This window comes from Odontesthes bonariensis, chromosome 1 (genome assembly GCF_027942865.1).
Source record: "Odontesthes bonariensis isolate fOdoBon6 chromosome 1, fOdoBon6.hap1, whole genome shotgun sequence".
NCBI lineage: Eukaryota > Metazoa > Chordata > Actinopteri > Atheriniformes > Atherinopsidae > Odontesthes > Odontesthes bonariensis.
This window is the reverse complement of record NC_134506.1, coordinates 5,428,113-5,455,815: the sequence shown is the minus strand read 5'-3', so window position 1 is coordinate 5,455,815 and position 27,703 is coordinate 5,428,113. Positions and strand designations below refer to the sequence as shown.

At 41.5% G+C, this 27,703-nt stretch overlaps 1 protein-coding gene across 2 annotated transcripts; it reads left to right on the top strand.

Annotated features, from left to right (window-relative positions):
• Positions 1-2,335: 2,335 nt before the first annotated feature.
• hdgfl3 (HDGF like 3) lies at positions 2,336-26,396 on the top strand. 2 transcript variants are annotated; one of them, XM_075467514.1, is made up of 6 exons: positions 2,336-2,652; positions 3,422-3,465; positions 4,272-4,410; positions 4,698-4,859; positions 24,623-24,757; positions 24,932-26,396. In XM_075467514.1, the coding sequence occupies exons 1-6, from the start codon at positions 2,569-2,571 to the stop codon at positions 24,950-24,952; spliced, it is 585 nt and encodes a 194-aa protein (XP_075323629.1). In that variant the 5' UTR covers positions 2,336-2,568; the 3' UTR covers positions 24,953-26,396. The 2 variants fall into 2 exon arrangements, with proteins under 2 accessions (XP_075323629.1, XP_075323545.1); XM_075467430.1 differs by having other exon boundaries at positions 3,422-3,498.
• The last annotated feature ends 1,307 nt before the right edge of the window (positions 26,397-27,703 follow it).

Genomic DNA, 27,703 nt, shown 5'->3' with positions numbered 1-27,703 from the left:
TGAGGTCTGACTTTTTCCTGGACAACGATTTTGTGAGTACTACCTTTGTAAACACCAAAACGAGGCTGGAATTCGGCTCACATGATGCAGTACGGGGTAAGTCAATGTTCATGCACGATGTTGCTAGTATGGGATGTCATACAGCTTCATGTCAAAAGAGGCGAACTATCCCTTTAAGCACACAGGAGATGAGATTTGTTTATGTAATTTGCAGTTTATTAACAATATACCAAATGTAAAACACAACTTAGTAACAATTTTTCAACAAACAACAACCATTTTTACATGAATGAAAATGCACACACATTCACTCACACTCACTCACTCACTCACACACACAGTTACTCACACACTCACTCAAAAAAAAGTATCTCTTGGGGGAGCAAAAGCAGTGCTCTGGCTCTTCTGGCTCACCGTCATCCTCGTCAGAAGCAGAGGTCTCTGTGTCCTCCCTCGATGACACTGCATTGTATAAAAATATAAATGTAATCAAAATAAAAATGTAACCCCCGTTAAAAAAACAACAACATACATTATCGGTAACTAACATTTCAAAATAACTAAATAACTTAAAATGACTGAACTGGAGGTGACTGCTTCTGTAGATGCTCTGACCTGGTAATGATGGGCTAGGTTCTGCTTGACGTTCACTCTCCTGACTAGTCCCAGGATGGGAGCTGCCAGGACTGCTGATGCCAGAGCTGAGTTCTGATTGTCTGTCTGATCTTTTCTTGATTTGCTTCTTTTGACAAAGAGGTCATATATCCTGTCACCCTGTCTTTTCATTCTTAACTGACCCTATGAAAAGGATAAGCCAGTTTTGTTACTCCAAGCATCACTTACAATCACACAATGTTATTAAATCTCCACTTCCAGTCTTAAAAATGTCAGGGCAAATAGACCACTGTAGATGTAAGTTTAAAATTCAAACCTTTCAGCTAGTTGACTGCCTAGCATTTTCACGTTACATTTAATTTAAGCCAACAAAGCATGAAAGAGCTAAGATAGATAGATAGATAGATAGATAAATACTTTATTCATCCCAATTTGGGAAATTATTGTGTTGCAATAGCGTACAGAAAAACAAGCAAATAGAATAGAATAAAAATAGAGAGTAAACATCAGCTATAAACAAATCTACAGTATTGAATAAACATCAGAGAAATAAACATTAGCTAACTGGCTGAATGTCTGCTAGTTTAATTTCTCTAAAATCCTTGAAGAAACACGTAAATATCAGCGGTAACCCGAATTAAATGTAGACGTTAATGTGGATCGGCCGTTGGAATCTGATGCTGGTCATCTGTAGACACCATGAGATGTGACGTTAACGTTAGCTTGATACCCGTAGCTATCTGAACACAAAAGTGATTTTAAACAGTCACTCATTAGGAAACCACCATGAAACCTACTTTAGAATGAGGATTTCACTGTCTATAAAGGCGTTTTATGCTTGTCCTCTTCCTCCTCCTCCTTTATTGATCTTGTGTTCAGGTTCAAACCAGATTCCACGATACAGCGAAAACAACCATGTTTGACTCGAGTTTAAATCTGCCTCTTCCTCTGTGACGATTCTTCTTCTCTTAGTAAGGTGGATTACAACACTTTGTGGTACATAGCGCCAACTACTATACAGGAGGGACTTAGCATTCAATATGCATCACTGATTTTAAAATACAACTGGCTCCTATCAACAAGACGTGCGGTGCCGTGACCTGGGGGGTCCAATCAGATTTCAGGGGGTCCAGTGCTACCCCGGCCTCCCCTCTAGCTCCGCCACTGGTCAGCATCAAGATGCAAATATACGTGTTGTATATTTTCAGTTTTAAAACTCACATTTGAGTACAGGAACACGTGGTGCAGCAAGTAAGAATGATTTTAATGTAAAGAATAACCCTGCAAACGTTTAAGATAGAGCTTTAAATTTGTTTGTAAGCCTGCTAACCCTTGTGTGACCAAAGAGTGGTGGAACAAGGACACAGTTTGGGACTGAGGAGGCAGAGACAGTAGGTTTAAATGAGAAAATAAGTTTATTGAAATAATACCAATAATCTAAACTAAACCTAGACGAAGGGAGGGATAAAAGCTGCTAGGAAAAAAGAAAATGCAGTTATAAAATATAAGAAAGGTAATTTTATTCCCATACATGAACTAAAATTACCAACAACAACACAAGGGGGGGTTCAAGGAAGGGTTCAAGTCATCAAGTTGGATTAGATAAAGCATTTTACAAAAACTGAAAAATACAGAATAAAGACGTGCGTCAACGTTTCTTTTATTTCGAAAACCGGAAGTTTAATTATTGATATTCTGACATACTTTGCGTTTCTAGGATCTTTACTCCAATTTAGGCCATTCTCGATTGCATATACACATGACTTTTTGCGTAGGAGGATAGCTCTGTGTCAGGCCCCGTTTCTCTCTTTATTTAAATTATTTATTTCCGTGTAAACTGTAGTCTTGATGTTGAAACATTGATGATCGATAATTTCGCACTACGTTGAGAGCCTCTGGGAGATCTGCAAAGGATTATAAAGTCATCTCACATTTTAGTGTCTAACTAGCTAAATGGCTCGACCACGGCCGCGGGAATACAAGGCAGGAGATCTGGTTTTCGCTAAGATGAAAGGATACCCGCACTGGCCAGCGAGGGTGAGTCTCGGATGTTGCCGGCCAGGGAACACCGGGAGGCGGTGTTGATTTACAGAATAGAGCCGCTGCTGTGGTGTGGAGACAGCGGGAGGTGTGCAGTGGTGACTGCACCTCAAAGCCACATTAGCCCTTCTTAGTTGTGTTAGTAGATGCAGGTGTATACGTGATGGTTTACTCATTATGTAGACATTCGAAATAATGCGAAGAGATTTCCATTTTTCTGGCTCCGATTTCTCCATTCCTGTCCTGCTCCGTACAGCTATTTCTCGAGATGCACCATGATCCTTCGCGTTACAAATGTAAACCTGTTTTATTCATTCATGTAAATCCTTGCTTTTTCCGTCACCCTTACAATAACTGAGCACCGATGACCTCAGCTGACTCTGTGCCCCTGTTTTAACATAAGCACCAATATTTTTACGCACTCTGGCCCCAATGAAAAAGCAGAGTATGGCCTGAGATTTATAGCGCACATGGACTAGTCTATCATGCAACGAGTTACTATTAATTTCTATCGTGAAGAGGGAACGTAATTTAAAACCTCTCTCAGCAAGTTACTGATCATCTATCTCAACCATCGCAAGCGACCAGTCTGATTCTAAGAACCCTCTATTGTCTATAAATGAAAGAACCTATATTAGCCTATATATCATAAAATTATGTGGCAGAGATTAGCATATGACTGGCAATCAAAAAACAAAAGAAAATGATCAGCATATTGAGGCGTATGATGCACATCCATGAGTATCTTCTCTTTCCCTTTATGTAGATTGACGAACTTCCAGAAGGAGCTGTCAAACCACCTGCTAACAAGTACCCCATCTTCTTCTTTGGGACCCATGAAACGTGTGCTCTATTTTCTTCTTGCTGTTAAAAAGAAAAACAGTTGCTAGTTTTTATATCAATACTGTTCTGAATTTGTGATACCACTTACCCTTTTGGTTGTTTTTATATGCAGGTTTATGCTTACCTCTTGCTTAGAAAAAATGTGCTATTGTAATACATCAAGATACTTTGTTCCGCTGTGCTTAGAATATCAACAAGCTTTAAGCCTGAGCATGGAACTTATTTGTTCAATTTGGACATTAGTTGTTTGTCAAAATTATTCTAAACGAAGTTTCACTAACTTTTTGTAGCATTGTTTTTAAACCTCATTTCGTCATTTTCATTTATAGATTAGATTTACAGCACACTACCTTAGTATGGGACTTTAGTCATGATTAGAAATTTACCCTAGGACATTTATAACATACTTTGACCTTCTCTTCTTTTGAGAACAAATGATGAAGAGTTACAGTAATGGCATAAAATCTAATCTAATGTAGAATTATGAAGTTCCCCCAAAAAGGAAATCTAAAATCATACAATAAGAGAATAAGCCTCTGAATCTGAACAACAGATGAATAAAACAGTTGTAATGCTCAATTTTATAAATGCATTTCTGTTTATATTCAAAATGTGCTGAGGTTTGATATACAATCATGTTTTCTGCTTATAGATTTTCTGAAAAAATAATGTTTTTATATTTGAAAATTCTTATGCATAAACCTCTAATTAATGTGCAATATATATATTGTTGACAACAGCAATGGTAGTAAGTGTGTTTACTCCTCTGTTAGTGCATTCTTGGGTCCAAAGGATCTTCTTCCCTACAAAGAGTATAAAGACAAATTTGGCAAGTCCAACAAGAGGAAAGGCTTCAACGAAGGCTTGTGGGAGATTGAGAACAACCCAGGAGTCAAGTTCACAGGCTATCAGGTCAGTTAGCAGTCTTTTATGCTTGTGGTAAATAAAATATGAGGGGGGTAACCAACAGAGATTGGTTATTCCAGACAGTCTTGATGCTTAACAAACACACTGTTTCCTTTCCAAATTAAAAGACACAAATTAAAGGGCTGTTCAAAGCAGACACTATCTGTGTAATACGATTAAATAGTGTTTACTTGCAGGGTCACCATTATAAATCTGATGTGTTGGCTACTTTGGAACGAGCCATTTCTGTTTTTAGTTTTACAAAGCCTGTGGTGGATGTTTTTTGCACACAGGCCATCCAGCAACAGAGCTCATCAGAAACAGAGGAGGGGGGAAACACTGCAGATGGCAGCAGCGAGGGTGAGGAGGGAGACTCTGTGGAGGAGGAGGAAAACAAGGCAAAGCAGAAAGAAGACAAGATCGGTTCCAAACGGAAAAAATCAGCCACCTCCAAGGTATCTTATGACACTGGACATTATGAGACCATGAGAACAATCCTTAGAATAAAAAGATTACTAAAGAAAGTATATTTTATAAAATCAGAAGTAATCTTTCAATTACTACTCATGTTTGCTTTGAGATTTGACATGAGCAGTAGAGTACACCAGCTGTGTATCACCTCTGGCACATATTTAAAAGCTATCCTTAAATCATAAACTGAGTTCTTTGTATCTTTCTCCCAAGGAGCCAGACATTCTTGTCATCCTTTAAAGTTGTATTGAATAATATTGCTTCAGGCTTTCTGAAGGTCTTTAACATGTTTTCTTTGGACATTGGCTGCTTTCTCATTTCTTTTCAGTTCAATCTTTTTATGTGAACATTTTCAGAATAATCTGATCTTTTTGTTAATACTGATCTTTTAATCATTCAAAAATCAAGAAGGCCCCTTTAGGGAACAACCAGTGCTGTGTTTACACATGGCAGACATTTAATGAAAGAATCAAATTTAACTTGTATCTTTAGGCACCTTGTTACTAGGTGCCTGTTGCAAATGCACAAATAGTTCCTATTTCTACACTTGGATCTATGAAAAATGCCAAAGAATACACAGATTGACTGGCCTAAAGTAGTATTCTTGTACCAACAAGGTAATTCCCAAAGAGCTATTAAACAGAAACATTGCATATCTACGGATGGTGTGCAGTGTGTCCTTAAAAAAGCTGAGAAAACTAGACAAGAAAAAGGCTCATCCAGTGACAAAAAAACATACACACTCACTCTGAGGGTCAATTTAGAATCACTGTTTAACCTTAGATGCATGTTCTTGGATTGTGGGAGGAAGCTGGAGTACCTGAAGTGAACACAATCGTGCATGGGGAGAACCTGCATACTGCACGCAGAATGGACCCCAGCTGGGATTTAAACCAGGAACTCTTTTGCTGTGAGGCGACAGAGCCTGCAGCGTTACAAGGAAGAAGTGGCATGCCTAAAAAAGCATCTACAGCAGATACACAGGATCTGAAAGTAAAATTCAGCTAAAACCTGACATAGAACCCTGAGCGATGGATCTGGCCCTTCTGTTTATCCTTCTACTGTTCAATCCATGTACTCAGACATGGTGTCAATTGAAGGCACACTGGGGGTATATACAGTCAAAAAAACATTGCCTGTTCATCATATTGACCTCATATAAGCAACATTACATCTTTCACTTTGTTTTATTGTGAAGGCAACATCCAATACATATTCTATATTCGTTTAATCCAATTCAGATTTGCAGAGGGCTTAAACCTATCCCAGCTACGATTGGGCAGGAGGTACACTCACACTCATACTTAATGATGATTAAGTCACCCATTAACCTGACATGCATGTTTTTGGACATGGGGCGGAACATGCAAACTCCACACAGAAAAGGCCCCAGCCACGAATCAAACATGGAACCCTCTTGCCGTAAACGACGGTGATTACCACTACACCACCGTGCAGCCCTGCTTTGTAAACCGCATAAATCAGTATTTTATTCAAAATAGAGCTGAGAAAATATTTTACTCTCATGAAAAATATTAGCTCATCTTGAATCCGTGCACCTTGTGTAGGCAGCATGTTACAGATATTAAAAACACAGCTTACATTTATATTATGATTATAATGGATGATTTTCAGTTAATTTTGGCAGTTGAATTTTACTGCTCTTAAGTAACAGCTGGGTAACTTTCATGCCTTTATTTTTTAATCATATCATCAACCATGGATTACACAACACTCTGTAATCATGGTTTTAACCAGAGACATCATTGAATAAAACAGTTTTGCAGCAGTTACTATGCCTCTGCAGCACTGCAATACATCCAGCAGATAAGGAAAGTAGACGCTTCGCACATGCCACGTTCCTGGTGTGAAGCCTTCCTTAAGGAAAGCTAATAGGGAGAAGGCTCTGTTGAATACTTAAGGTGGTCATTCCTAATATGGACTTTTAATCCAATTCACTTCAATTCAATTCACTTCAGTTCAGCTCAGTTCAGTTAACTTGAATGTCAAAGTGTAGCAAAGAGACAAAGAGGTGAAGTAAGATGTATTAGGATGTTGTTTTTGTAGCTTGTATCACGACTCTGGAGACATGTTGTCCCTTGTCCACAGGTTTAATGACATAAGAAAGAGTAAAACTAAAACACACAAAGACATTATGAATACAAATAAAATTGCTTCCACTTTATACTTACACACACACCATGTAAATATACTGATTCTTAAAGCCCTACAGAAAGCTGACACTACACCCAATACATAATGATAATACATACACAGAGGAACAATAATGATCATTGGACTCTACACCAAAACATTTCATAAACGCATGAAATTTGCGATTTTGAATTTGCCGCTTGGAAATCCTTCCTGGAATTCCAGACTGGGGGCGGGGCTTCCGTGTGACGTCACAGGTGCCATGGGTTTTCCTGGCTGCCACTATTAGTATGCTTGTTGAGTGGTGAAGGCAATAAAACGTTGGGTTCAGTGCAGTTTTTATTGCGAGTAGATGTACGAAGTGCTGTGTTGCCCTCAGCAGCTCACACCACCGGGGACAGAGGAAGCAGAGAGACCCGCGGTCTTGTGTCTGTGTCTCCCTGTTCGCCTGCCTCCTCTCTGGTGAAATCAGCCGGAGCCATCCCGCCGTGTTCAGCTCCCTGCGGTGCGGACGCTCAGGGGGAATCCACCTGGCGGAGAGCGGACACACCGCGGGATGGTTGCCCAGAAATCAGCCGGCAGAGCCGGCAGAGCGAGTGATGATCGCTCTGCCGAGATTTCCACTCTCCACCTGGCGGAGAGTGTGTCCGCTCTCCGCCAGGTGGATTCCCCCTGAGCGTCCGCACCGCAGGGAGCTGAACACGGCGGGATGCGCTCCGGCTGATTTCACCAGAGAGGAGGCAGGCGGACAGGGAGACACAGACACAAGACCGCGGGTCTCTCTGCTTCCTCTGTCTCCGGTGGTGTGAGCTGCTGCTGCTGAGGGCAACACACGCACCCACAGCACTTCGTACATCTACTCGCAATAAAAACTGCACTGAACCCAATGTTTTATATTTCCAAGCGACGTCCCGCGGCACACATCGAAATTTGCCGTGAAGAAGCTGTCCAGGTCTGGCAAACTGCTGGCTTTGCTACTAGAACTACTGGGGGTTGTTCCAGCAGCTGGCACTCGCGACGTCACGCACCTGTCGTTCCAGTTTGCCAAATTCGAGTCAAATGTGGTGATAGTTTATTGGGCCTAATCAGGACTATCCAGGGGCCTAAAATTATTTTAAAATCATAAAAAAATTCCATGGTATATAAGGAATCGATCTGCTATTTCAGTTTTGTGCAAAAAAATCACCTTTCTGTAGGTCTTTAAATGAACTAAAGTGCTTGTTTTTAACTGCTACCTTTCATGTATTTATTACCTTTTTTACCTGCAAAACCATTGTATTTTAACATATTTTAACGTATAATCAACTATTTATTTACATTTCTTCCCTTATATGAATTTTAACAACAGTAACAGTAACTATAATGACTCAAAAGACTTCCTGCATAAACTTCTCAAACTAAACATTGACACAAAAATAATCTGTGAATCTGCAATCATTGATAACAATAAAACTACTTGATACATACCATCAAAGGGCATAAGATGCAGGCAGATTCAACAGGGTAGAAAAAAATAACAAAAACAGCACCTCTGAAGCATGCTTCTCCTCACTTACTGGTTATAAGAAAGGAAATGAGTCACCTGACATGTGACATGTATTTCCTGTTTCAAAATAAAAGATTTACCGATTGTAACAAAACACTCCCCGCCTGGCGTGGATACACGCCACTCAATAAAACCTTACATAGTTCAATTCACTGAGCCTCTGGGGGGAGAAGGAGCACTATCTCAGAAACAGGCCTAAGAAAACGTTTAGTCACTCCTGTTCGTGTGACCTGGACTTCAACCTTTCGCACCTTCCCGTCTTCACTGGGAAAGGTCTGCATTACCAGTCCTGGAGGCCATTCATTTTTTGGTATTTGACTGTCCTTGAGGAGAACGACACTTCCTGAGTTGATGTTCGGATAAGTAGACTGCCACTTCTTGCGTGCCTGTAGTGTTGGGAGGAATTACTTTAGCCACCTATCCCAGAAGGTGTTGGACAGGTGCTGGACCTGCCGCCACTGGCGCTTGTAGAGGTCTGAAACTCCAAAATCTCCAGTAGGAGCAGACAGGACATTCACCTTTTGGGTGAGAAGAGCAGCTGGTGTAAGTATGAATGAGTCCTTAGAGTCAGTTGTCACAGGAACAAGGGGCTGTCATTTATAATGGCTGCTACTTCTGCCATGAAAGTCACCAGCACCTCGTGGGTAAGTTTGTCCTTCAGCTGAAGGAACATGGAGTCTAGAATTCTCCTTGCAAGACCAATCATTCTTTCCCATGTACCGCCAAAATGGGAGGCGTGCGGAGGGTTAAAGGTCCAAGAGCAACCTTGACCTGACAGGTAAGTCTTCACATTGATGTCATCGATGTTCGAGGGTATCTTCAACTCCTTGCAGGCACCAACAAAGTTGGTGCCACGGTCCGAGCGGATGTGTTTGACAGGACCGCGCACAGCCAGAAAGCCCCGAAGCGCATTGATGCAGCTGGATGTGTCAAGGGATTCTATGACCTCAATATGAACTGCTCTCACGCTCATAAACGTGAAGATTACGGCCCACCATTTACTGTGGGCATGACTTCCTCTTGTTCTACGTGAAGAGACATTCCAAGGACCAAACACATCAAGCCCGACATTTGTAAAGGGAGGCTCTGTCGAAAGACGTTCCGCTGGCAGATTGGCCATCTTTTGGATTGTAAGTGGGGCTCTAAGCCTGCTGCAGATTATACACTGGTGGATGATGCTGCTCACTTTTCTCTTGCCACCAATTATCCAAAAGCCAACTGTACGGACAGCCCCTTCTGTAAACAGACGGCCTTGGTGATGGATGTTTTTGTGGTGATGCATGATGAGTAAGGTTGCAACCTGATGTTTGCCAGGAATAATCATTGGAGTCTTTTCACTCTGATCAAGGTTTGCATTGTGGAGGCGGCCTCCAACTCTCAGAAGATCGTGTGCATCAATGAAAGGATCCAGATTTTTGAGAGAACTACTCCTTGGAATCTGCTCATGTTTTTGGATACATTTGATCTCTTCACTGTAGGCTTCCTCTTGTACGGCTCGAATGATGGTGTGTGACGCTTGATCAGACTCCTCAACAGTGTATCCTGTTTTGCAGTAATGCCAGCCTTTGCAAGTCTTCTTCTTCAAGGTTGTGTTGAAAAAACGGGCTATGTGTATGAGGCGAGTAATGGCCCGAGTTAGAGACTTCCAGGATGAGAACTTTAAGAATCGATGGGATCCAAGCTGCTTGGACGTTGTTGTAGTACTCAAAGTGGACACTAGAGGGTGAATGTCTGGGTCTGAACTTGGGTCTACAAGTTCGTAGGTGTTCTCCAAGGCACGTGTCTCTGGTGTGTATAGAGATTTGGGTCCACTCAGCCAGTTCGTGTCATTCAAATGGCCTGCGGTGACAGAACTTGTAGCATGGTCCGCAGAGTTCTGTTCTGTTGACACGTAGCACCACTGATCTGGGCGAGAGGACCTTCGGATACGTAATACCCGGTTACTTACATAAACATAAAAGCGCCAGGTTTCATAAAAAATGTAGCCCAGGACTACTTTGCTGTCTGTGTGGAAGTTTGTAGCATCAGCCGCTAACTCCACTGCAAGCACCGCTGCACAAAGTTCCAGTCTTGGAATTGTTTGCTCAGGACGGGGGGTCAGCTTGGCTTTGCCCATTACAAATCCCACCTGGTTATTTCCAGCAGAGTCAGTGACTTTTAGATATGCCACAGCGGCAATAGCTTTCGTCAATGCGTCAGAAAAGCACAATTCCCTTCTGACAGCTGCTGAGGGTGAAGTTGTTGTATAGGCTCTGGGAATCGAAAGTTGGGACAGATCTTTCAAAGAAGCTCTCCAAGCTGTCCATGCTTCCTCCATTTCTTGGGGCAAAGAACGAGTTCCAGTCACTGTTCTCAACAGTGAGTTCTCTCAGAATAGCCTTGCTTTGTATCGTGACTGGAGCTACAAACCCTAAAGGATCATAGAGGCTATTGATTGTTGACAAGACACCCCGTCGAGTGTAGGGTTTTACCTCATCAGAGACGCTGAAGTGGAAGCAGTCGGTCTGGAGGTCCCAATTGATTCCAAGGCTACGGTGCATTGGCAGCGCATCTGCATTGAGGTCCAGGTCTTTAAGGTCCTTTGCACGATCTGCAGCTGGAAAGGCCTCCATGACCTCCTTGTTGTTTGCTGCGATATTGTGCAGCCTTAGGTTTGATTTGGAGAGAACATCCTGCGTCTTTTTTAACAGGTTGACCGCGGCTTCGACTGTGGGCAGGGACTTCAACCCATCGTCTACATAGAAGTCACGCATCACAAAACGTTGAACTTCAGGGTCTGATCACGAGATCTGATCTGATGTTGTCGATTTTGTCTCTGCAAAACTTTGAACTGCAAATTCTCCACACCTCTCACTGGATCAACAATTAACAATTTTTAGGAGGAAAAATAGGATTAAGAAGACGGTCAATGGTTAAAAATAAAATTTTAGGGTTGTTACTGTTGTCATTGATTAAATTTGAAAAGAATGACTTGCATGTTTGATTGCCTTGTTATAGGTGATTAGCTGTTCAAGGAAAATTTGATAATGAGTGTTTAAGTTAGTCTTCCTCCATTTCCACTCTGCTATACGGCATTACTTCTTTAGTTGTTTAATTAATTACTGATATTAATTATTGATATTTCCAGGGAGGTGTTGGATTTGATTTAATCTTTTTCATTTTTAGTGGAGCAACAGTATCAAGTATCGATTTAAGTTTACTGTTAAAATTGTTTACCATAAAATGCTGGATGGGGTATCGCCTTAATGATTAATAAAATTTGCAGTCACTTCAGCAGTAAGATAGCGCTTCCTCACCATTCCTTCTGCGATATTTTCTTTATTAAAACCATTGACTGAAAAAAAGATACAAGAATGATCAGAGAAAAAAATTCTGAGGCAAGTGAGTTTGATTGATTGTCAATGTGTAAATTAAAATCAAATTAGATTTTTTTTCCACCTCAGTATCTTATTGTATTGTATTTTTATTGTATCCAAATACCAGACTACTATGGCAACCTAATTACCCTCTGGAGATGAATAAAGTAATCTATCTATCTATCTATCTATCTATCTATCTATCTATTTATTTAAATATCAAGTACAAGTAAATTATTTACTTGTAATAATCAGCTATAATGTTTAGTTTTGGTTTCTGTTTCAATCTAATGGCGGAGGAATAAATAGATTTTTAAATGTGCTAATCTGGCTCTGATTCATATAGAAATGGTTATATGTATATATAGGCTTTGCAGTGTGTATTTACCTGGCCTTGAAATCAGGTACATATAAATGTCCGGATACCCGATTTCTGGCCACATGTCAGTGTCCGTGGACCAGATGGTTTTGGGGAGCTGGTCTGGATCACTGTTGAGTCCAACTGACCTCAATTTGTTTTGACGATCCATTTTTATTCAGTTTCGCTGTGTCCACCGCTATCCTTCGTCATGTGGGCGGTTTGTTTTGCCACTCAGTCCGAATAAGGGGGGCGTGTCACAGGACGGAAGTGACGTAAACACGTACCCTCTATTGTCACAATTTTGGGGGCCAAATTGTGACAATACTACGTTTTCCCTTATGGACCAACGTAGCTATTACACAATTTGCTGTGAGACTGGGTTGCCCATAGTGCTTGGTTCTGGGGGCTTGGAGGGTGTTCTTGTTTGCAGAACGGAGGGTGCATGAGGAGCTCTGGAGGGTGAGTAATTCCTTTAGGTATAGGGAATGCACTGATGAGAGAGGAGGGAGACCTTGTACTCAATTCTGAGTGGGACGGGAAGCCAGTGTAGTCTCTACATATTAACATGCAGGTTAATTTCACATTACCAGTATCTTTAACATCCACACAACATATATACCTATTTATTATCTTGATTAATAATTCCATGATCACAATAGTTTTGTGATATGCTTTATTATTATTGATAAAGCATGACTCTTGGGAAATGGACTGGCGATTTGTTCAGGGTGTACCCTGCCTCTCGGCCAATGACAGCTGGGATAGGCTCCAGCCCCTGAGCGTGGACACTCATCTTTGGCCTCCCTGGGGGGTAGGGGGGCTGTTTGGTGTGCCTGGGCCCAGCTACGTCCTCCTTCTTTGGGCAACCTGCAGTTGCTTGATTGACCTGTCTGGGGTCCATGTTGGTAGGGTGGGAGGGACACATTAACAGTGAACATTTACTGGTAATAAGGATATTATTATTATTATCAAATCATTATTATAACTGTTGTTGTAATAAATAATCATAGTAATATGGCTATTACTACTGTTGTTTACGTTATTGTTGATGTTAAAATGAATTATTGATTTTGGTTATATAATAATAATATTTTTATAGTCACCATGTCTCATCCTAAGACTATGATGATCACTTCATAATTATTAACTTTTTCTATTTTTTCTTCAGGTTCAAGGTAATCTTTATCATCCCATAGGGGCATTTTAGTGTTGAGCAGCAGTAATGGACATAATGTGTGAATCAGTCCCACATCAGATAAAATGTAAAAAAGGAAGCAAATAAAAATGCAGGTTTGTGATAAAAGTAATAAAAACACTACAAGGGGGTTAAAAAGGTGACGGGGGTCAGATGATTTCACTTAAGGATGTTCCTACTATCCTTTCCAACGCTCTGCAGACTGTTATTGCTTTTAACACGAAGTGACCCAAGTGGCAGATGAAAGAAAAACAGATTCAATAAAACAGTAAACCAGTTTCACGAAGGTTGTATCAACATTTATACCTCGTAACTTACAATAAAAGTGGATTCTCAACGGAGTGGTCACTGATAACAACATGGGAGATATCTGAGAAATCCCTCCTGAAATCAGTGATCATCACTTTGGTTTTTGACTCATTGATTTTTTAATAAAGATGTCTTCCACCAATCAGTGAATTCTGCTGCTACCGGGCCATGTTCGGGTCCCCATGCTGACCAATAACAGACGACATGATATTTTATAACATCATTATGTTATTATTTATCATCCATCCATCCATCATCTTCCGCTTCTCCGGGGATCGGGTCGCGGGGGCAGCAGCTTGAGCAGAGAAACCCAGACGTCCCTGTCCCCGGGCACTTCCTCCAGCTCTTCTGGGGGCCCCCGAGGCGTTCCCAGGCCAGCCGAGAAACATAGTCTCTCCAACGGGTCCTGGGTCTTCCCCGGGGCCTCCTCCCAGTGGGACGGGCCCCGAACACCTCACCAGGGAGGCGTCCAGGAGGCATCCTAACCAGATGCCCGAGCCACCTCATCTGACTCCTCTCGATGCGGAGCAGCAGCGGTTCTACTCCGAGCCCCTCCCGGATGACCGAGCTTCTCACCCTATCTCTAAGGGAGAGCCCAGACACCCTGCGGAGGAAACTCATTTCGGCCGCTTGTATTCGCGATCTCATTCTTACGGTCACTACCCACAGCTCGTGACCATAGGTGAGGGTAGGAACATAGATTGACCGGTAAATCGAGAGCTTCGCCTTCTGGCTCAGCTCCTTCTTCACCACGACGGGCGCATCACTGCGGACGCCGCACCGATCCGCCTGTCAATCTCCTGCTCCACTCGTCCCTCACTCGTGGACAAGACCCCGAGATACTTGAACTCCTCCACCTCCACTTGGGGAAGGATGTCATTCCCGACCCGGAGAGGGCATTCCACCCTTTTCCGGCCGAGGACCATGGTCTCAGATTTGGAGGTGCTGATTCTCATCCCAGCCGCTTCACACTCGGCTGCGGACCGCTCCAGTGATTATTTATCATTTATACTGTAATATACAATTAAAAGTGGAGGACAAGTTGATCAAAACAAGCTGTACAGATGTTTTGGTGGGCCAAGACCAGATTTAGAAGACAGTTTGTGGCATCTTGGACACCTCTGTTGGGCCAAAGTGGTGTGGGTGACCTCTCAAAGATGTAAAAGAAAATGTCAACCAGGTAGGATCCAACCACAAATACCAACAGGACCTGAGCTTGGCCTTTACTTTATGTCACCTTTATGTCACTGTTGCTGTACAGAGAAGGAGGTTGAAAAAGTCACACACGTCCAGCTCCTCACTTAGCAACAGCAGTTGCCTAGCAACTGGTTTCTATTATATGGGCCATTTAAATGTGGTGCTGCTTGAGAGCACTGTGCTGATCACAGTGTAAGGCAGTGTGTATGTCTGAATGGATTTCTGTAGAAACAAAACTACACAGACAATACAAGTGAACTGGAATCTTTCGATATAAGAAAAGTTTAATTAAATTACTTTGTTTATGGCATGGTGACAAGGGTAACTTCCCTTGCTCCCTGTTAGGCGGTGGGATGGGCCCAAAAAGGAGACTGAAACGCTAGAGATAAAATCCAAACAGGTGTATTAACAAAGATGTAACGTTCAGGAGACTACCAATGAACGTTAACTGTTGGTTAGAAAATCCCAGGGACATAATACAGGGACGAGCAGTGGCAAGCATGCAGACAGGTAAGGTTTCCAGGTGAGTAGGTGTTTCCAGGTCCATGAGGCTGAAGAGTGCCAGGCAGCGTGTCCAGGGGTTGCTCCACCGAGCAGGTGAGTGCAGGTGTGGCTCAACAGATGGTGTGATTCTCCAAACGCTGACAGCAGGGATTCCCCGATTTGCTGCAGACAGCTTTCCACCAGAGTGGTCTTCAAACAAACAAAGAGAAACTTGGTTAGATCAGGGTGTGACATAAACAGGATAATCAAAAGCTTTAGGATGGTCGATTGATTAAGATTAAGATTAAGATCAGATTTATTGTCATGCATACATGCATACACACGAAATTTGTCCTCCGCTTTTAACCCATCCAGGTTGGCACCTGTTTGACACACACATGCACAGGGTCACACACTCAGAGACAGATGCCAACCTGGAGCGGTGGGCAGCCATGAAGCGCCCGGGGAGCATGGGGGGTACGGTGCCTTGCTCAAGGGCACCTCAGCCGTGACAAGGAGGTGGACTGACACCCCTCCAGCTATCAGTTCCACCAATCTTTTTTTTGAGTGGCGAGAGTGGGAATCGAACCGCCAACCTTCCGGTTATTGGACGACCAACTCTAACCACCACAAACGTGTCACAACAATCTGGCAGTGGGGGGTGAGACTGGAGAATATATGCAGCAGGAACTGATGAGCTTGATAGAAGACAGCTGTGCCAGGAGGACCTGCTGAAGCACAGAGGCAGCCACACCCACACCACACTGTCACTCACCCACACTCAGCAGGGGGAGACAATACAAACACACATGAGGAAAAAGGAAAAATGACACAAAAGGGGAAAACACACGTGAACTTGGGGAACTTATAACAGAATTTGCTTTGAATTTACTACCACTGCGTTTACATGTGTTTTTCATGATATTATTACAGTCTATTGAGTTTATAGTTTGTGCACAGTGAATGAGTTCATAATGTCTTTGAACCAAAAATGCAATTGAATTTGCAGGACCAGATGAAATAATGAGTTTGTCTGCTGAAACCTAGAAGCTAAATTAGCATGCCTGGCCAATTTTTAACACCCACCGTATTAAGCCTTTGTCACAACCATAGACAATTACAGTATTTTGTCAGATTATACACGGTGTATAATTAATAATTCAAGACTGGAACATTGGGCCTCATGCAAGAACAGTTTTGTATTTTTATTCTAAATTTCTCTTACTTTTTTCTCAAGAAGGTCTCGTACGAACACGCCACGTCAGATTCAACAAACGCTCTTAACTTCGGAAAAAGTGTGTAAACGACCTGCGTATACATGATGAATCCCACCTGTGCGTGTTTAAGTGTACGATGATAGTAAATTTGCATACTCCATGCCCAAAATAATACCATATAAGGCTACGATTCCTATCTCCTGTGCCAAGAAGTGTTAATTCACGAGAATGGCATCAAGACGCAAAAAGGGGCTTTACGGGCTCTGAGATTGAAGTTCCTGCTTTCAGAGATCCAAAAAGGAAAATGTGTCATTTTTAGCAGCGTCAGCAGTGGAATTACGGGACCTGCTGAAGCGAAGAAATGGAAAGAAATTGCGAGTGCCGTTAATTCTGTGTCACCTGCAGTTCTTAATGTCACCGGAAAAAAGAAGAAATGGTTTGATATGAAAATGGCTTAAAAAAAACTTCTCAGGCGCTCGATGACTGCAACTAAAGCAGGGCAATCAGTTGTTGCCTCATCATGATAGCACTTTGATGGGGCACTCCATGAGGGGGGTCTTCTGGCATGTTGTCTGCCTGGGCTGGTTCAGGTAGTGGGAGACGATGGTAATATTGTGCAAAACACAGCATGCCAGAATAATCTGTCATGCCTTCTCTGGGCTATAGAGCAGTTTTGCCCCCCCCTCTGTATCGAGACACACCCACCTGGCCTTCAGCACACCAATAGTGCACTCCACTTCTTTTAGGTCTAACTATCTTAAGGTAAAGTCAGGGCATGCTACACACACCCTCGTGTAGAGATACCGTTGTCCATGCAAGCAGCTTCCACCCAGATGGCTCAAGAAGAATGTACTTTTTGGACAGTTCCAACAAGTATGTATAATTTGTGACTAGGAACGGGAATTTTATTTTTATTTACCTTTAAGGAAAAGGTATACAAAAACATTACAGTTCAGACAGCGTATTCAAAAGCTAAACAGACAAACTTCACTACAAAAAAGAAATGTTCCCACGCAGTTCAAATACAGTAGTATTTGTGGCAATATACAGTATATAAGCAGAAACATTTTGAAAGATAATTAACAAGAATTGGAGTATTATTCAGAAGGTCACATTTTTTTTGTTTGTTTGTTTTTGTTTATTAGCTTTAGAATACGCACTACTCTACAGGATACATTAGAAGACTACGACATAAGGAAAAGGTGCAGGATTCCTATAAATCAAATCAAATCAAATCAAGCTTTCATACTAAAAAAAAAAAAGCAGCACAAAGTGCTTTACATAATAAAATCAATAATCAAATCAATTCATGCATAAACTCACACACAACATCACACCGACAACCACACTGCACACATACTACCCCCCCACCACCCCCAACATGAGCAACATCAATATCAACAACAATCAACATTAAAATAAACATTAAAATTTGGCCTGACGCTGAAGTGAGGAAACGGTATCTTGGGGATCTTTCCACACCAATGACCACGGGGAACCGCCCAGATCAGGGCAGGCCGGCATCCACACCACAGCCGGGGCTGCAGTGCAGGATCCCCCAGCCACCCCGAACCAGGGCGATCCCCACAGTAATGACCCCACAGACCGAGTGGGCATAGTCCCCGGTGTGGAAGATCCCCATGAGGAAAAACACTGGATAAATAAGTGTATAATAAGTATATAATAAAATAATTTAGAAAATATATATATAATAAAATATAAGAATAATAATAAATAAATAAATAGATAATTTAAATAATGGATGAATAGATAAAAGTAAACTAAAACAAAACAAACAAACAAAAAATAGTACTATATATATATATATATATATATATAAAATAACAAATAAATAGATCAATTAAATAAAATTCAGCTGTAAGCTAAACTAAAAAGGTAGGTCTTGAGCCTCTTTTTAAAAACATCAACATTCTCTGCAGCCCTGAGGTTCTCTGGCAGGCTGTTCCACAAATGAGGTCCATAATAGTGGAACGACGTCTCACCATAACTTTTTGTTCGAACTTTGGGAACAACTAAAAGGCCGGTACCAGAGGACCTCAGGGTCCGCGAGGGCTCATAATTTAAAAGCAGATCAGATAGATAAGAAGGCCCAAGACCATTAAGACATTTATAAACAACTAAAAGAACCTTAAAATCAATCCTGAAATGCACGGGGAGCCAATGCAGCGATTTTAAAACTGGTGTAATGTGTTCCCGCCCTCTGGTCTTGGTCAGCACACGTGCAGCTGAGTTCTGTATTAATTGTAGGTAATGAATACTTTTTTTGGGAAGACCAGAAAGCAGGGCATTACAATAATCTATTCTACTAGAAATAAAAGCATGCATCAGCACCTCCGTGCTGGCAAGAGAGAGAAATGGGCGGACTCTGGCAATATTTTTAAGATGATAAAATCCTGTCTTTGTTACATTTCTAATAAGTTGGATAAAATCCAGCTCAGAGTCAAAAAGAACACCCAGATTTTTTACATGTTGAGAAGATTTAAAATTTTGTAGTTTGGGTAAAATTATCTCTCTCTTGTATTCAGGACCAATAATTAAAACTTCAGTCTTGCCCTGGTTGAGCTGTAAGAAATTCTCTGCCATCCATGACTTTATATCTAAAATACAGTTTAAAAGAACGTTAACTGGTTCTAGGTCATCAGGAGACACGGCAATGTAAAGCTGTGTATCATCAGCATAGCTGTGAAAACTAATGCCATGTCTCCTGACAACATCCCCAAGTGGCAGCATGTACAGATTAAAAAGCAATGGGCCTAAAATTGATCCTTGGGGAACCCCACACTTGATTTTATGAATTCTTGAGGAGCATGTATCCATACTTATAAAAAACTGTTGATCCGTGAGATAGGAGTAAAACCATTTAAGAACAGTGCCAGAGACACCCACCAGGCTTCTAAGTCTGTTTAATAAAATGTGGTGATCTACTGTATCAAAAGCTGCACTAAGATCCAGCAGCACCAGGACTGAAAGCTTCTGTGAGTCCATGTTACACCTGAGATCATTTACAATCTTTAAAAGGGCTGTGTCTGTACTGTGGTTCTTCCTAAAACCAGACTGATGTTTCTCAAAAATACTGTGTTTGTTTAAAAACTCATTTAATTGGATAAAAACAACTTTTTCTATAATTTTACTTCAAAACGGTAAGTTGGATACAGGTCGGTAATTATCAAGGAGCTTGTGATCTAAATTGCTCTTCTTCAGAAGGGGCCTCACCACTGCAGTTTTACAGGCAGATGGGAAAACACCCGTCTGAAGAGAGCAATTTACAATATTTAAAAGCTCACACTCGAAGAAACCATAAAATGTCTTTAAAAGAGATGTGGGAATGGGATCTAAAAGGCAGGTTGTTGGGTTTAGTTGGGAGAAAACTCGACCAAGCATCTTGGCATCAACCAGGACAAAACTATCCAGTGTTTCCTCGGGTAAAAACAATGCTTCAGAAATGTTAAAATCAACATTTTGTTGAGATAAAAGGCTGGATCGAATAGCATTGATCTTACTTCTGAAGTGGTCTGCAAAGTCCTCACATGCAGCGTCTGATGCTGGGATGGAGGACTTGTTAAAATCTGTGTTTATTAAAAGATCGAATGTTTTGAAAAGGAATTTAGGATTATTTTTATTCTGTGTAATAAGATTTGAAAAATGGAGGGTTCTTGCCTGTTTTACTGCACTGTTGTAAGTTTTTTGTTGTTCCTGAAAAATCTGTAAGTGAATAGTTAATTTTGTTTTCCTCCATTTTCTTTCCGCTCTCCTGCAGTTCCTTTTAATTTGTCTGATTCTCTCATTTCTCCGCGGTGGTATGGTTTTAACTTTTACGGATTTAGTTTTAAGTGGAGCTGCAGCATCAATGGCTGACTTCAGTTTGCTGTTAAAATAATCAACAATAAAATCACACGATGCAGGTAAAAACTGTGCAGGGGTATGATGTAAAATGTCAATAAAATCTGCAGCCACTTCAGAAGTAATATACCGCTTCCTCACGGTTCTCACCGGGGCCTCCTGTTGGATAAAACTGGTGACATTAAAAAACACACAGTAGTGGTCTGACACAGCCAGGTCAACAACAGAGGACACACCAGTGGACAGGCCATAGGTTATGACCAGACTAGGTCATCACGATTCGACGCTTTCTTCCTGCGGCAGACCACTTCAGACCAAAGTGTGGGTCCTGGTGTTGAGCTCGAGGAAGGCCGGGGTGAGGTGTCATTATCCCAAAGAACTGTGTCCTGTAGAGCTGTTTTCAGTGAGGCAATATGCATGGACTGCTGGTGGGCCAGGTCCAGAAGTGATTTCAACATTTCGTTTTTGGATTTTAGTTAATCGGAAAGCTTCCGGATGTCTTCCTCAAGGTTAGTAATATCCTTGTTGGTGTATGTATGCACCAAGTTGTCATCTGTAGGCGCCAGGGCAGCCATGTCCTCAAAGTAACAGGGCCCCAAGGACCGCAGGCCGCAGCAGCGCTTCCTCCAAACAAATACTCAATTCTGGAGTACTCTGAATGTGTTGATCAATGTTGTTTTAGATAGATCACAGTGACTGGAGTGAGGTAACAAACGAGGTTGCGTTTCCTCTGTCCTCTCAAAGCTTAATTTGCGATGCCAGACACTCGAATGCTCTGTTCAGCATAGCTGATTTTATACTTGAAGTATATAACTCTAATAAGTCCGTTTGACCCTCTGAAGAAGGCTAGTTGGCTGAAACATGTCAGTGTTTTATAGTTCATTGTGACAATGCCATGAAAATAAACTATTCCTATAACTAGAGTGGATAGGACTTTTTTTTAAACTTTTTTGTGCGTATACCATCAAAAGAGCACCTCAAAAAAAAATTATGCTTAATAGAATAGAATAGAAACAATAGAAAAATACTTTATTCATCCCCCAATGGGGGAAATTCAAATTAGTCAAGTAGCTCAAAAAATTATTAATATTTACAATAATTGTATATTAACAACAACAATAATAATACCAATTCTAATAAAAAATACTACTACTAACTAATAATAATAATAATAATAATAAATGACTAAATAAATAAAAAAATCAATCAATTTGAGAAGAACTCAGCAGTCACTGTTATAAAGCCTTATGGCTGTGGGGACAAAGGACCTCCTGAACCTCTCAGTCCTGCAGCGCAGAGAGATGAGCCTCTCACTGCAGCTGCTCCTATGTCATGCTAGGATGCTGTGGAGAGGATGTTTATTGTTTTCCAAAAAAGAATACAATTTCCTCCTCATCCGTTGCTCCACCACAGCACTGAGAGGGTCCAGCCCTCTGCCTACAACAGAACCATCCTTTTTCACCAGTTTGTCCAGGCGCCTACAGTTTTTGTCTGTAGTGCAACTCCCCCAGCAGACAACAGCATAGAACAGTGCACGCTCAATGACAGTGTGATAAAACATGCACATCATATCACTGCAGACATTGAAGGACCTGAGCCGTCTCAGGAAGAAGAGACGGCTCTGGCCCCTCCTGTACACTGCTTCTATGTTGGCAGACCACTCCAGTTTATTATCCAGCACCACCCCCAGGTATTTGCAGGTCTGAACAGTCTCTATCTCCCCTCCATCAATGCAGACTGACTGGTATGGAGTTTTAGATCTCCTGAAGTCCACCACCAGCTCTTTGGTCTTGGTGGTGTTCAGGAACAAACAGTTCTTTTCCCTGTACTCCTTCTCCTGTCCACCATGCACACATGCCACAACAGCCGTATCATCAGAATACTTCTGTATGTGGCAGAACTCTGAGTTGTACCTGAAGTCCGATGTGTACAGGGTGAAAAGAAAAGGAGCTAAATCAGTACCCTGCGGAGCCCCAGTGCTGCATTCCAGTGTTCCAGAAACACATTTCCCCATCCTGACATACTGTGGTCTGGCAGACAAATAGTCTATAATCCACGATGTCAGGGAGGGGGCCACACCCATACCGAGCCGCTTGTCTTTCAGTATGGGAGGCCGTATGGTGTTGAAGGCACTGTAGAAGTCAAAGAACATGATTCTCACATATGAACCAGGCACATCCAGATAAGCATATGCCCGATGCAACAAATACAGAATCGCGTCTTCCACTCCTATGTGTTTCTGGTAGGCAAACTGGAGGGGGTCAAGAGCCTCAGCAACCTGCAATCTCATGCGACGAACAAGGAGTCTCTCCAAGGTCTTCATGATATGAGATGTCAAAGCCACCGGTCTGTAGTCATTCAGCTCCAACGGTTGCCCTAATTTGGGCACTGGTATGAGACAAGAAGTTTTCCACAGTACCGGGACTTTTTCCATCTGAATGCTCATATTGAAGAGCCTCTGAAGAGGGACTGCTAGTTGACCAGCACAGTCCCTCAGAAGCCTTGGACAGACTCCATCTGGGCCTGAAGCCCTCCCTGACTTAAGTCTCCTGAGCTCAGCTCCAACCTCCTCTATAGTTAGACACAGAGGTTGTAGCGGAGGGATGGGAACAGGAATAATGTTGCTATCAACCATAGAGATGGCGGTGGGGGTGCAGCTGGACAGAGGAGGGCTAGTGGTGGGAGTTGCTGCAGAGGTGGAGGTGCAGCTGGACTGAGGAGGCCAGGCGGTGGGAGCAGCCACAGATGTGGAGATGCAGCTGTGCTCAGGATGCCTGGGAATAGAAGCTGCCACAGAGGTGGATGTGCAGCTGGGCTTAGGAGGCCTGGTGGTGGAAGCTGCCGCAGAGGTGGAGGTGTGGCTGGGTTCAGAAGGCCTGGCAGTGGAAGCTGCCGCAGAGGTGGATGTGCTGTTGGGTTCAGTAGGCCTGGTGGTGGAAGCTGCCGCAGAGGTGGAGGTGCAGCTGGGCTCAGGATGCCTGGTGGTGGAAGCTGCCGCAGAGGTGGAGGTGTAGCTGAACAGAAGAAGCCTGTTGGTGACAGTTGCTGCAGAGGTGGAGGTGCAGTCAGGCGGAGGAGGAGGCTTGGCGATGCGGGTTGCCGTTGAGGTGGAAGTACAGCTGGGCAGTGGAAGCAGTATAGAGGAAGCAGCTGTAGTGGTGGGGGTGGAGAGAGCAGCAGCAGAGGTGGAAAAAGCCACACTGTCAAACCTGTTGTAATAATGGTTGAAAGTATGGGCTCTGTCCACATCACCTTCCACAGACTGAGAGTTCTTCAGTCTGTATCCAGTGATGGTCCTCATGCCCCTCCACACCTCCTAAAGCTGTCTCTCTACCTTTTTCTTGTACTCCACCTTAGCTCGACGTAGTGTCTTTTTACGCTCCTGTTGTACACTCTTCCGCCTTTCTCCATCCCCATTCTGGAACTCCCTCTTTTTCTGGTTCAGGAGGTCTTTGATGTCACTGGTGATCCATGGTTTGTTATTTGGATAGCACCTTACAGTCCTGACTGGAATCACAGTGTCCCTACAGAAGTTAATGTAGTCTGTGATGGTGCTGACCCTCCTGTCCATGTCAATGTCCATTTCTTCTTCCTCCAGCAGTACAGCCCAGTTTGTGACATCAAAGCAGTCTCTCAATGCATCACTCGCATCTGGTGACCACTTCCTGAAAGATCTGGTAGTAACAGGAAGTCTTTGTACACAAGGTCTGTATGTGGGTTATAGATAGACCATGCTGTGATCAGATCTACCCAGTGGTGGAAGAGACACTGCCCTGTAGGCCTCCTTCACATTAGCATAGAACAGATCTAATGTCCTTTCTCCACGTGTTGGACAGTCCACATACTGTACAAAGCCAGGCAGGCAGGAGGATAGAGAGACGTGGTTGAAATCCCCAGTGATTGCAATGAATGCCTCAGGATGCTGGGAGTGCATATGTGTAATGCAATGGAGTGTAATGCAGGAAGTGTTCCTACACAGACTATTATCTGCTTACTCTATTTACTCTATTATTTATTTGATCTTTTTTCTCATTAATAATATTATTATCCACTGCTTGTCATTGGCAGAAATTCTCAAAGCTGTCAAGAATCTCATTGGGAGAGGATGACCTGCAGAAGGATGGAAAAAACGATGACCAAAACAGTGGTTCAGATGAAGGAGACCATGAAAATGACTTTATCCAGAATACCACAGAAAATAAGGTAGGATTCATTAGATATTTTTTTACCACTCATATCTTTCATATTCCAGCTGACTCGACAAAGGTGCACATGGTAAAGTGTGGTACAGTTTCAATGATATTGTACCTTGCTTTGAGTCTTTTGTGAATACAGGTTTTTATACTTTATACTTCTTTTTTTTTATGGTTCCTCCAGCTGCTGATAGAAGATCATTAAATGAAAAAAGTCATGGCAGGGAAATCATTCTGTGTAGCTGTCATGTTGGAGAAATTAATCTACAATATGATTTCTCATCTGCACCATCTACTGGCTGCAATCGTCACATCTAGTTCTGTGTCAGATGTCCAGAATGTGTTTGTAAGAAGGGTGTGCCCTTACATCTTCTGGTATCAAGATTTATATGGATACTAAGGTAAGACAGGGCATTGTGTCAGTTTTGATTTATTTCCTTTCCTCTTTTTTTTTAATGACACAGGGCATATAGTGATGACAACCAAGCCAGCAAGTTTATTAATCTTTGTCCCAACAATCAATGAGTTTGACAACAGAAAAAGCTAAGATAGTTAGAGCTAAAGACCTTAAAGGCGTAATATTTCAGCATGCTAAATGCCACCATAAAAGTGTTTTGTGCTGGCTTGAGAATACCACTGTTGGTAAAAAACACTGGTATTATAATGATTTTGGTTCTGCAGTTTAGATGCCATTTAGGCTCTGGCAAACCTATGATTTTTTTACATTGAGTTTTACTTTACAAATGTAAATGAACAAAAATCTGGTTTTAGACTAATATTTTTTAATAAAGTACGAATTGTCCATAGTACTTATGTTTTACATTTTTATATTGTGGACCAGCAAAAAAAGGTTACAAACTGCCTCCGTAATGAAATCTGAAAAGTAAGCTGTTATTTACTGTACTTTGTGAATGTGTCCCAGAAAATGCCGTTTTGGTGCACTCTACTCCCTATGTGACATTATATAATACTATAACGAAGCAACATGTCACATTACTTGTCGATCAAATTAATTGGAGTGGCGTGAATTTTTCCTGGTACTTCCTAATCATACATTGTATAGATAGCCATCAAACAGTATTAATGCTTGCCGTGCATACTTACTTGTATTGTATAAATCATGATCACATCTCACTGTATGTAAATGCATTTGAAAAGACAATATATATCTGTAGATAAATAAGAAATATAATCTCCTTTCGTCCATGATATAAGTTGGGTATTACAGTGTACTGATCCCTCTAGTAACAGCTTGAATTAGTTTTTTAGGAGGATAATTGTGAGAGTGACTTATAAAATATTCACTAACTGTCGAACATTGTCCATCCTACTATATGTTACTCTTATGTAATCAGAAAAAGATGACTGGGCATACATAGATAGATGTATGGAGTGTTGTGACTAACTGGGTTATTGTAACCCCTTATTAACTATGTCAGAATATTTTACTTTTGTTGTAGAATATAGGACCACTATTTTCCTTGGATAACATATTCCTCTAGATAACATTGTTTTATGAATAAAGAAAATTTGCCATTTGCCCTCTTTGTGTCTGTAAAGGAGATCATTGTATAGTTTAAAGCTTTATATCGTGGCATGCAGTTGTACTTGAGGGACCAGATGCATAAACGATGTACACACAAAAACAACGTGTACGCCTTTTTCTCCACAAAAACTGATATTTATGTAGGAAGAATTTGTAGTCAAAATGTGAGCACCTCATGCATTCTTCATACCATGTATACATGGATTTTTACAGAATTGTAACCCTAATATGAGGTGGAAACAGAAAAGGAGGCCACATAATTGACCATAAAACAAAACAATTTCACTTAGATTGCTCAATATAAGGATTTTTTTATGTTTTTGTTTCTCATTGTCAATTTTCACGATGTACTCCTATTTTGAGTAATTGAGGATGCTATAAATAAATCCAAATGTGCATTGTGCCTAATGACTGTGGCTCTAGACTAGAAGTCTATAAGAAAAAATGTATATTTGGAGATTTTTCTGATTTTCTGGTACTAGATTGTCTTATAGGCTTCCACCAGGCAGATTGATAAAACAACAAACATACCATGATTCATTTATTTATCTGTATCTCCTTTCTATTGATCCCATAATCAGTTAACTGTACAAGCTGCATTCATGTGTTGCAGATATGAAGGGAGGAATCGGTCCTCCTCTGTAGCCCTGATGTGATGTGATGATTATTTTGGCCACTGGTTTATAATCTGATTTTTTCTTTTTTTACTTGTGCAGTCACTTGTTGTGGACCTGTAGAACTAATTACTCATTACTTTTTTTTAATTCGGCAATTTTTGTTGTGTTTATGACTGAGATCACAAAGTAAAACTGGTTTCCTTTTTCTGTGGTTCACAAACTTAGTTTTATATTCAGTTAAACTGCACTTCCTCCTTGATACTTTTCATCATCATGTCTGTTTAGTAATGCAAACCATGTTTTGATATGACAAATAGGACAGTGTCTGCTTCCATTCGTGGCTAAATGTGAGAGTGGTAATCAGGTTTGTGAACATATAGTTTCTCAATTATTGAAATTTGTAAAAGAGAACCATAAATATACACAGCTTTATAGATATGTATGCATATTCCAGCTTTTGTGTTTACACACAGTCATTCATTTACACACAGTTTCATGCGTCTGGTCCATAATCTTTCTTTTATGAATGTGTCAACAGATTTTTTTTTGTGTGTGTAAAATCACAGATATTGTTGATATTAATTGGCTATAGAGGAAATTGAATATGCGTTTTTCTTGTCTCATTGTTTAAACCTGAGGTTAATTTGGACCACATTCATTTTATTTGGAATCATAGCTCTGAAGAGGGTTTTCGTCTGAAAAAAACATGCTGTGTGATCATTATGATTGTCTCAAGTTTTCTGGAGAGCTGATTAGAACTAAGTCTTTTGACTGCAGCTGTTTTTTCTGTGCG

Bases quoted from the DNA above. Each gene is read 5' to 3' on its own strand.
- hdgfl3 (XM_075467430.1), top strand. From the start codon at position 2,569: ATGGCTCGACCACGGCCGCGGGAATACAAGGCAGGAGATCTGGTTTTC. The intron at 4,860-24,622 runs GTATCTTATGAC...TGTCATTGGCAG, and splicing joins AAAAATCAGCCACCTCCAAG to AAATTCTCAAAGCTGTCAAG. The intron at 24,758-24,931 runs GTAGGATTCATT...TGGTTCCTCCAG, and splicing joins AGAATACCACAGAAAATAAG to CTGCTGATAGAAGATCATTA.